At 35.2% G+C, this 11,592-nt stretch overlaps 2 protein-coding genes across 2 annotated transcripts; both read left to right on the plus strand.

Annotated features, from left to right (window-relative positions):
• Window positions 1-3,108: 3,108 nt before the first annotated feature.
• LOC130975395 (proline-rich receptor-like protein kinase PERK2) lies at window positions 3,109-3,695 on the plus strand. Its single transcript, XM_057900197.1, has 2 exons — window positions 3,109-3,285; window positions 3,384-3,695. Exons 1-2 carry the CDS (start codon window positions 3,109-3,111, stop codon window positions 3,693-3,695), a joined length of 489 nt encoding a protein of 162 aa, XP_057756180.1.
• A 2,055-nt stretch (window positions 3,696-5,750) lies between these two features.
• Window positions 5,751-9,509, plus strand: LOC130975396 (receptor-like protein 33). Its single transcript, XM_057900198.1, has 3 exons — window positions 5,751-6,884; window positions 7,086-9,191; window positions 9,300-9,509. Exons 1-2 carry the CDS (start codon window positions 5,751-5,753, stop codon window positions 9,156-9,158), a joined length of 3,207 nt encoding a protein of 1,068 aa, XP_057756181.1. The 3' UTR covers window positions 9,159-9,191; window positions 9,300-9,509.
• The last annotated feature ends 2,083 nt before the right edge of the window (window positions 9,510-11,592 follow it).

An 11,592-nucleotide genomic window follows, 5' to 3' on the forward strand; every position in this document is an offset into this window, starting at 1 on the left:
ATTAAATAAAAAAATAAAAAAAGATTTAATTTTTGAAAAAGATTTTGAAAAGATAAGATTTTTAAAATTGAAAATTTGACTTGACTCATGAGAAACAACTAATTTTAAAATTTTTTTACTAAGTCAACTCAAATATTCGAAAATTAGGAGAGAAATAAGGAAAAGATATTTTTTATTTTTGAAATTTTAATTATGAGAGAGAAAAACACAATTATGACCCAAAACATGAAAATTTTGGATCAAAACACATGATGCATGCAAGAACACTATGAATGTCAAGATGAACACCAAGAACACCTTGAAGATCATGATGAACATCAAGAACATATTTTTGAAAAATTTTTTATGCAAAGAAAACATGCAAGACACCAAACTTAGAAATCTTTAATGCATGGACACTATGAATGCAAAAATGCACATGAAAAACAACAAAAAACACAAAACAAGAAAACATCATGATCAAACAAGAAGATTTACCAAGAACAACTTGAAGATCATGAAGAACACTATGAATGCATAAATTTTTCGAAAAATGCAAGAAAAAATTTTAAAGCATGCAATTGACACCAAACTTAAAAATTGACACTAGACTCAAACAAGAATCATAAAATATTTTTTAATTTTATGATTTTATTATTTTTTTGTATTTTTATTTTTATTATTATTATTATATTATTATTATTATTATTATTATTATTATTATTATTATTATTATTATTTTTCGAAAATATTCTTTAGAAAAACGAAAATAAAGAAAATTTTTGAAAGATTTTTGAAAACTTTTTGAAAGAAAAATAAAAAGAAAATTACCTAATCTGAGCAACAAGATGAACCGTCAGTTGTCCATACTCGAACAACCCCCGGCAACGGCGCCAAAAACTTGGTGGACGAAATTGTGATCATCAACAATGGCTCCGAAGACTTGGTGCTCTTAAACATGAATTACACTTTGTCACAACTCCGCACAACTAACCAGCAAGTGTACTGGGTCGTCCAAGTAATACCTTACGTGAGTAAGGGTCGATCCCACAGAGATTGTTGGTATGAAGCAAGCTATGGTCACCTTGTAAATCTCAGTCAGGCGGATTCAAATTGATAGTGGTTTTCGGAAAATATAAAGAGATACTTAATTAAATAATAAAGGATAGAAATACTTATGTAAATTCATTAGTGGAAATTTCAGATAAGTGCGTGGAGGTGCTTGTCCTTGTTGGATCTCTGCTTTCCTACTGTCTTCCTTCAATCCTTCTTTTTCCTTTCCATGGCAAGCTGTATGTAGGGCGTCACCGTTGTCAATGGCTACATCCCATCCTCTCAGTGAAAATGGTCCAAATGCTCTGTCACAGCACGACTAATCATCTGTCGGTTATCGATCATGTTGGAATAGAATCCCTGATTCTTTGCGTTTGTCATCACCCCACAGCAATCGCGAGTTTGAAACTCGTCACAGTCATCAATCCCGGATCCTACTCGGAATACCACAGACAAGGTTAGACTTTCGGATCCCATGAATGCCGCCATCAATTCTAGCTTATACCACGAAGATTCTGATTAAGGAATCCAAGAGATATGCGCCAGGTCTAAGGTAGAACAGAAGTGGTTGTCAGTCACGCGTTCATAGGTGAGAATGATGAGAGTGTCACGGATCATCACTAGACTTTCCGGATTCCCATGAATGCCGCCATCAATTCTAGCTTATACCACGAAGATTCTGATTAAGGAATCCAAGAGATATGCGCCCGGTCTAAGGTAGAACAGAAGTGGTTGTCAGTCACGCGTTCATAGGTGAGAATGATGATGAGTGTCACGGATCATCACATTCATCATGTTGAAGTGCAACGAATATCTTAGAATAAGAATAAGTCGAATTGAATAGAAAATAGTAGTACTTGCATTAAAACTCGAGGTACAGTAGAACTCCACACCCTTAATCTATGGTGTGTAGAAACTCCACTGTTGAAAATACATAAGTGATGAAGGTCCAGGCATGGCCGAATGGCCAGCCCTCAAAACGTGATCACAGGATCAAAAATACAATCCATGATGAAAATATAATAGTAAAAGGTCCTATTTATACTAGACTAGCTACTAGGGTTTACAAAAGTAAGTAATTGATGCATAAATCCACTTCCAGGGCCCACTTGGTATGTGCTTGGGCTGAGCTTGATCTATCCACGAGCTGAGGCTTCTCTTGGAGTTGAACTCCAAGTTGTAACGTGCTTTGGGCGTTCAACTCTGGTTCGTGACGTGTTTCTGGCGTTTGACTCTAGAATGCAGCATGGAACTGGCGTTGAGCAACAGTTTACATCGTCTAATTACGAATAAAGTATAAACTATTATATATTTCTGGAAAGCTCTAGATGTCTACTTTCCAACGCCATTGAGAGCGCACCATTTGGAGTTCTGTAGCTCCAGAAAATTCATTTCGAGTGCAGGGAGGTCAGATTCCAACAGCATCAGCAGTCCTTTGTCAGCCTTCTTTTCAGAGTTTTGCTCAGGTCCCTCAATTTCAACCAGAAAATACTTGAAATCACAGAAAAATACACAAACTCATAGTAAAGTCCAGAAATGTGAATTTAGCATAAAAACTAATGAAAACATCCCTAAAAGTAGCTAGATCATACTAAAAACTACCTAAAAACAATGCCAAAAAGCGTATAAATTATCCGCTCATCAGCATGCTTGTGCTGCCATTGCATACCAAAATCGCAGGACCGAGGACTTTGCTCACAACTGGCTTACTATAGGAGCAGACAACCTAGCATATCAGTGGACAGTTCAACCTATCCCAAGCCAAGAATACTGGGAGAAGGGAAATCACTATCCATTGTTGCCTCCTGTGTATAGGAAACCTATTGGGAGACCTACTAAAAAGAGAGACAGTCATAGAGATGGTCCTAGAGAGAATCCCGGTCCCCATAGAGAAAAGAGGAGATATGGCCCCATTAAATGTAAATATTGTATGAAGGTATAACTTAACATTCAATATCTCCTTCGTTTACTTGTGCATATTGATTGTCTTATAAAAAAAAATTAAAATTGCAATTATTGCTGCTGTTGTCTCAAACTGGTCATAACAGCAGAGGATGTGACAAGAAGAAAGAAGCTATGGCTAGCGAAAGAGCTGCAGCAGGTAGTGGTAGTCAACATCAGGGTGCAGTAGCAACAATTGAAGGTATGGCTGTTGATGATCTTGATGAGGATGCTGTCAGAGAGCAAGAGATGTATTGGGAAGAGACTTTGGAGGCAGCAGATGCTGAAGCATCAGCTTCAGATTCACCCAATGTAAGTTATTTATATGCACTCTCTTCTTCTACTTATTGGCATGAAGATAAATTTATCTTGCATTAAACATTTGACTTAATGCAATTACCCATTTATAGGTGAATGTTGATGATTTAAACTGTGTGAATCCTTCTGAAGAACCTATGGCAGTAAGACCTCTACCTTCTAACTCCTCAACTGCATATGTGCCACCTAGACCTATCATGAATCCAACCATGTCCAAGAGACCAATTAGGAGGAGAAACGTTAAGAGGCCACCACCGTCACAACCTTCTCCCCTTAGACCTGTCCCACCACAACCTACTCCCATAACGCCTACCACACCACAATCTTCTGTTGTTAGGCCTACATCACCAACTAACCAACCTCCTCCAAAGGTTACCAGACAAACAATGCATGGTGCAAGTTGAGGGATGACTACAAGATTTATGCACTTCATGCCAACTCCACCATCCACAATTCAAACAGCAGGCAGATGGCCAGCACCTGGGTTCCACCCACCACCAGGAGCATCTTCAAGTAGCAACAACAACGGAGTTTCTAGTGGCAGCAGCAACTCCACACCCAACAAATAGGAGTTTCTGGTGTGACTTTGTTTTTTGATCAAGGACTTACTGTAATGAGAGCTCTATCAACTCTGATACTATGGTTTTTTTATAACTTATGCCTAGAGCTTATATTTCACAACCTAATGCTTTCATGTTCATGGTTTGTATTGGTACTATTAGGTACATTTAATTTGCTACTGCTATATCAGACTCATACACTTGTTTTGAGGCTTTTGTTGCTAAATGCTAGTGTTAAAATTATGTTAAGGTTTATTATACCTTATGGAATGAATATTTAGTTCCATTTCCAGGTTACAATTTCGCTATTTAGTATACAATACCAGGTTTCCAGCTAGATTTGTTAAATCACGACATTTATATGTCCTTTTTTGTCAAAATTGTGTTAGCTCCAATATCTCAGATATCAAATACATTAACAATCATGGACACTAATGTCATAACACAACTTGACTTTTTCACAACAACTGAATATATTAACAGAGTTTTGAAGTTCATCATCATCGAAACCAAACAGCTTTGAAGTTCATCATCATTGAAACCAAATAGCTGCACAAAAAGACCCAGGACAACATACACCATACGCACAGTTACATATTGATTAACTGGAGTAGATTCAGGCCTACACAAATTAATAAACTCAAAAAAATTGTTATAATCCATGATCTAATAGTTCAAATTTCACCTTGGAGCTTCCCTATCTTTAACAAGATCTTCACACTATTCTCTTGAATCTCTCTTCTTTGCCTAGTGACATTGACCTCATAGTTACCACATGAGCTATCTTGATTTTTTCTAACAAGGGCTCTTGCTAATCCCTCCCATCCTCCGTTAATCTTATCCACCCATACAAAATACTTGCAATCTATCGTCTGTAGCATGAAAAGGAGGAATAAAGAATCGTTCACAAATAAGTTAATCTGAACAGAACCACAAAAACAAAAAGACTTACCTTCCATAGAGGACACCTTACGAACCATCTCCCAGGATTTGTTAAGGTTCCAAATTGTAGCAACACCACACCCTATCCACAAAAGCATCTCTCAGACAAAGTCTTCTCTTCACCCCTCTTGGAAGACGAAGTCCCTTCTTTGCTGATGCTTCCATTCGAACCTCTGCTTCTCCTAGACATTCTAGGGTTTTTAAATTGAAATTGGGAAAGCAGTTAACGATAAATTAGGAAATTGAGTGATGTTATAACGGTAACAACATGCTTGGACACATCAGACTGCTGATTCAAAGCCAGGTAAGCACTTAATGTGCCATGTTGGCCATTAAGTAAACAGAGCTAATGTTTTAATGACGTTCGGGTACTATCGACAGACGGATCCAGTCTTTTATGGGTACAAAGTCACTTTTCTTCTTCTATGGGTACTCTTGTCAGCGTTCACAAAATTCATGGATACAAATAGTAGCTTTTCCAAAGTATTTTGTAGTCACTAGCCAGTAGCCACCGATCAATTTAACAAGACAGTAATTACTCTAATACCATGCAAATAATTTCAGCCCCATTGTCCAAAATATTGAAATAATGAATGTTTAGCTCCATCATCTAAAATGATATGAGAATCCACCATAACAGTAGCGGTGGAAATTCATCTAAAATTCCTAATATTCACGCCCCATTTCACAAGCTAGAACATGGAAAAATCTTCCGACAGAAAGGGACTACTAACATGGAAAATGTATGACACGGCATGAAATTATGAGTTTATGACATTGTTTTCTCTGTACGAGCATGGTTTACTTTGACAAATATCTTCAGTTACCGAGTCTGAGTCTGTCTCTTTGATCATGCCGTGCTCAAAACATTTCTATGCTTTTGGTCATTCATTTCTCTGTCTCTAAACTTTCTGAGCCTTGAGTTGTGTTGTGTGGTGTCTCTTCAAATAGTGTGCAATGAACATTCCGTTAGTTTCATGGCTTTCCTTCATATTCTGCTACTGCTGCTGGACTCACCTTGCTGTTGCTGTCACATTGGTCCATGGCCAATGTCTTGAGGATCAACAATCATTGCTGCTTCAACTAAAGAGCAGCTTCATATTCGAGCATGAACATTCAAGCAAACTGGTGTCCTGGAATGAAACCATTGATTGCTGTCGATGGACAGGTGTAACCTGTGATAACAAGGGGCATGTTTCTGGTCTCGACCTTAGCGAGGAATCAATCTGTGGGGGTTTTGACAATTCCAGTAGCCTTTTTAGTCTTCAGAATCTCCAAGTTTTGAATTTGGCTACCAACAACTTCCATTCTAAGATACCATCTGGATTCAGCAAGTTGAAGAACTTAACTTATCTGAATCTGTCACATGCTTTCTTTGTGGGGGAGATTCCAATGGAGATTTCTCAGTTGACAAGGTTGGTTACTCTTGATATCTCCTCATCCATTGAACTAAATATTCCAAATCTGCAGAAGGTAGTCCAAAACCTCACTAGGATCAGGTACTTGCATCTTGATTATGTTGAAATAAGTGCTTCGGGACAGGAATGGTGCAATGCTTTGTTGCAACTCCCTGGCCTACAAGAAATAAGCATGTCATATTGCAATCTCTTAGGCCCCCTTGATTCCGCGCTTCACAAACTTAAGAATCTCTCCACGATTCGCCTTGATGGGAACGACTTCTCATCTGTGGTGCCGGAAACCTTTGCCAATTTCAAAAGTCTATCCACTCTAAGCCTTAGTGGCTGTGAATTGAGAGGGAAGTTTCCAGAGAAGATCTTTCAGATACCAGCATTATCTTTTATAGATATATCTGACAATACAAACCTGTATGGTTCTTTGCTGGAATTCGCATCAAATGATCATCTCCAGACCCTGAAGTTGAGTATGACAAAGTTGTCAGGAGCAGTACCGGGTTCTATAAGTAAGTTGAGGAAGTTGTCCATCTTAGATCTTTCTGACAGCCAATTTAGTGGAACACTCCCCAGTTCAATGTCAAACCTCATGGAACTCACTATTTTGGATTTGGGATATAACAAGTTCACCAATTCAATTCCATCTTTTAACATGTCCAAGAAACTGACCCATATAGATGTGTCTAACAATTTCTTCAATGGAAGCCCGCCTTCTTATCTTTTTGAACTCCCATTGCTACAAACCATTGTACTTTCCAACAATAATTTTCAGAGTCACCCACTTGAGTTTTCAAATTTATCTTCTACCATGTTCTTGAGCCATATAGACTTAAGCAGTAACAATATACAAGGGCCAATTCCATCCTTCAATATGTTCAAGAATCTCACTCATTTAGACCTGTCTCACAATGATTTAACAGGTTCAATTACATCTGATCACTTCAAAGGCTTCATGGAGTTGAACTACATTGATTTAGGGGCCAATCGCCTCAACGGAAGCCTACCTTCTTCTATTTTTGAACTTCCATTGCTAAAATATCTTAAACTTTACAAGAACAATCTTCAAGCATTCCCACATGAATTTCCAAACTTATCTTCCACCATGTTAAAGACTCTGGATTTGAGCAATAATGACTTGCAAGGCCCCATTCCTGAATTCATTTTTCAACTCAAGTCACTAGAAGAACTCCTGTTGTCTTCAAACAAATTAAATGTTACAATATACACAAAAATGTTTCGGAGGCTTGAAAATCTAACTACACTAGATTTTTCACACAATAGCTTGTTGATAGAAGCAAATGTTACTGACTTGGGCATAGAAGCAAATGTTACTACTGACTTGGGCATATCTTCCATCCTCAGAAAGTGGGATGTAAATTTGGCTTCCTGCAATTTGATGCGAAATCAGTCTAGATTATCCAATTTAGACCTCTCAGGAAATCTTATTCAAGGACCTATACCAAGGTGGATTTGGCAATTTTCCTCCCTTACTTTCTTAAACATCTCCAACAATTTGTTCACCATGTTTGAAGAGCCGATACAGAATGTTAGTGCCTCTTTGTACTTCATTGACCTTCACTCTAACCAAATCCAAGGGAACTTTCCAACATTTCTCTCAAAACAACTTTATTTTTTGGACTGCTCGATGAACAACTTCAGCTCTATCATTCCATCAGATATTAGCACTTATATGTCTTCCACATTTTTCTTGTCTTTCTCCAACAATAGTTTATCTGGGAACCTTCCTCAATCCTTGTGCAAGATGTCATATCTTCAAGCTCTTGATTTTTCCTATAATCAGTTGAAAGGGGAGATTCCAGATTGTTTAATGCGGATGGAGTATCTTAAGGTACTAAATCTGGAGCATAACAAGCTTGATGGCCACATTCCTGATGCATTTCCTCAACATTCTGCACTAAAGATTCTACATCTAAATGGAAATCTACTTAGAGGCCGAATTCCCCACTCTCTTGTGAATTGCACAACACTTGAAGTCTTGCATCTTGGAAATAATCAGATTTATGATGTGTACCCATGCTTCTTGAGGAGGTTATCCACAATTCGTGTCGTAGTTTTGCGCGAAAACAGACTGCAGGGTCACATTGAATGTCCCAAGATAAATGGTTCTTGGCAATCCCTCCAAATTATTGATCTGTCTTTCAATAATTTTAGTGGTTTACTTCCTGGAGAATACTTCAAAAGTTGGGTCACAATGATGCTTGGTGTTGGTGAAAAGCAAAACCAATATGAAGTCGTAGGCTTCTTTATGAGAAACTACCAGGATTCCATGATAATTACCAACAAAGGCTTACAATTGGAGATGGTTAAAATCTTAAGTGATTTCACTTCTATAGACTTCTCATTCAACAACTTTCAAGGGCCAATACCAGAAGAGCTTATGAATTTCACAAGACTTCATGTTCTTAACTTCTCACATAATTCTTTCAATGGCCAAATCCCATCCTCCATAGGGAATTTAAAGCAACTCGAGTCGTTGGACCTATCCGGTAACGAATTTGGTGGACGAATTCCCACTCAACTTGCAAGTTTAAATTTCCTTTCATACCTAAATCTTTCATACAATCAGTTATTTGGAAGAATCCCAACAGGTACACAGCTTCAGTCCTTCTCAGAAGGTTCCTTTCTAGGAAATGCAGGCTTATGTGGACCACCATTAACAAATAATTGCTCTGGCCCAATTCTGCCACCACCACCATCAAAAGTAAACTCAGATTCTGGCAGTTTTGTTGATTGGAGTATCTTGAGTGTGGAGTTGGGTTCTGTCTTTGGACTTGGCATTATTATTATGCCAATGTTGTTCTGCAAGAGATGGAGGTTTTGGTACTGGAATCATGTGGATAACATTCTTTACAGGGTCTTCCCTCAGCTTGATTTTATATATCAGCAGCATGGAGGGAAAAATTATAGAACTCTAAGGTGGATGTCTCAATAATGTGTCTAAGTTGAATAACCAGGAAGACAAAGTGTAAGTTTCGCTCTCTCTATTTGTTTCTCATATTTTGTATTTCTTGATCTTTGTTTGTTTTTGAATTCTGATAATCAGTTGTGTAAAAATAATGATTCTGTTGAGCAGGTCATCAAGGCAAGTGAGAGAAAGCAGCAACAACTAAGTTCAATTTTTATCTTTTTTTTATTTTATCATGAGACCTAAGTTGTAATAAAGTAGCAAAAGTGATGCATGCATGTGTGCATCCATTGATACATACATAGTTACACATGCAATAATGCATGGTTATGAAATGTTTCAGAAAACTACATATTTGTTATATAGATGTGTTTGAGGTATGCTTTTATTGCTGGTTTTTAATTTGAGATATGGTCGAAGAGTTGAATATGATAAATGAAGAATAATCCATTTGTAAAACAGAACAAGGATGTGTTTATGACAATTGGATAATGCAGCTCTTACTGTTAGCTCATATTTATGAAGGTAGTATACCATGTTCTTGCTCTTTAGACAGTTTAACTTTTCTTTGCAACATGCATGTGTTTTTAAGATTTTATTAATTCTTAGATTTTTGCTCAATAAACTTTTCACACATCAAAACAGAAGATTGAAGTTAAATGTAATCTGAATCCTCAAATTTACTATTTCTTTCAAATAAAATTATATTTTCCATCCTAATTTTTACCAGTGAATCCTAGTTTGTCTTTTCTAAAACCACTGCATAACTCGACAAGATGCAACTTAGTAGGAGAAAAGGTTTAAAAAAATGGGTTTAGGACTAGCAATTATGGATGTTGCGACATGCCAGTCTTTCATTGGGTCGGAGGCAGTGATACCCGTTTCTATCCGTTTCGTTATATATATATCGCTAAATCTGAGCCAAAAATATATTTCGATTTATTAAACAAATTAAAATGTTTATATTAAATTTCTTAAATTTAAAGACATAACTATAAAGATATATAACAAAAATTTAATTTTTATTTTATGTGTGTAATTACATATTACGTAAACCAAGCTCCAAAAAGGAAAGAGTTTATGCTTCTAAAATTCTAGAGCATGCAGCAAATAATTTATTGCTTATTTGAAAAGTATTATATCTTAGAGTAATGCTAGAGATAGAATATTTAAATTTATCTTATTTAATTTAATATTTATAATTTTATGTATATAATATTTAAAATTATATATTTGTTATATTTAATATTATATTTATTTTAGAGATAATTTATTTATTTTATTATATAAAAATTAAAATTTTATACTTAATGATAAAATTGACGTGACATATTTTTGATGTCTTATTTAAAAACTTTTAATTAATATAGAATTGAATTGAATTCTAATGTTTTGAATGAACGAGAAAAAGTATAAAATTAAATTGAATTTTAGTGTTTTAAATGACTGAGAAAAAGTATAAAATTGAATTGAATTCTAGTGTTTGAAATATTTTATCAAATGAATTGAAGTTTTATAGTGGATAATTTTATTTTTTATTAATATAATATTATATTTAAATAATAAACATATTTTTATTAAATTATATAAAATAATAAAAAAATTAAATTTTTTACTTAATTTTTTTAATTAAAATTTGCTCACCTCTTTTAAAAAAATTGGGTTAATATAAAAATATTAAATTTAAAAAAAAATATTTTTATTAATTAAAAATTAAATAGTTCTCTATGGATGATTCTAGCTAATGACAAACCAATAACAAAAAATAAACATAAATTATCAAGAATGAACTTGTTGAATGGTCTAGTAACATAACAAGTAAAAATAAAGTTAGTTATTAGCAACAAATTATAATAACTAATTAATATCATTAAAATGAAACAAAATTATACCAAACACCAGTGTCATAATTGATACAACTTCAATTTAAAATGTTCAGACATTGCAAATAGGTAAATGCTTGGTGTCACTAAGTTAAACACATAAAATTTATAGTGTGGATATTTTTAAAAATTTATATAGTAGACCTTCTAAAAAAAATAAGCATATATTATATTAAGTGAGTTGAAAAAAAAAAACGAAATAAAGGTGATAAGAGAAAAGAAAGGGTGTGTTAAAAGGTAGGGAGCATTGAAAGAAAGTGAGTGAGAAAAAGTTAAAAAGTAATTAAATTATAAGCTTACTCAGTTTGAAGGTAATTTCTATTTGAAGGTCTAGACTTTCACTCTAAGTTTACTCAATTTTTGGGATGAAAAGAACTTGGCCAAAAATTTAGTGACCACCTTATCCTATATGTCCAAGCTCTCTTTAAGTTGAGAATCCAGCCATAGCTTTGTTTTGTCCCTTACAACAAAAGAAAAGAGCATGAGCTTGTAAACCTCGAGGTTCACTCCATTTGTCTTAACAGTATCATATATTTGCAGGAAATCAAATATGAACTTGTTGGGGTCCTCCTGCGAGA

This window comes from Arachis stenosperma, chromosome 4 (assembly GCF_014773155.1).
Source record: "Arachis stenosperma cultivar V10309 chromosome 4, arast.V10309.gnm1.PFL2, whole genome shotgun sequence".
Classification (NCBI taxonomy): Eukaryota; Viridiplantae; Streptophyta; class Magnoliopsida; order Fabales; family Fabaceae; genus Arachis; species Arachis stenosperma.

Coding starts and splice junctions, on each gene's coding strand:
- LOC130975395 (XM_057900197.1), top strand. CDS start 3,109: ATGGCTAGCGAAAGAGCTGCAGCAGGTAGTGGTAGTCAACATCAGGGT. Junction 3,286..3,383: donor CAGCTTCAGATTCACCCAAT/GTAAGTTATTTA, acceptor ACCCATTTATAG/GTGAATGTTGATGATTTAAA.
- LOC130975396 (XM_057900198.1), top strand. CDS start 5,751: ATGAACATTCCGTTAGTTTCATGGCTTTCCTTCATATTCTGCTACTGC. Junction 6,885..7,085: donor AGAAACTGACCCATATAGAT/GTGTCTAACAAT, acceptor AATATGTTCAAG/AATCTCACTCATTTAGACCT.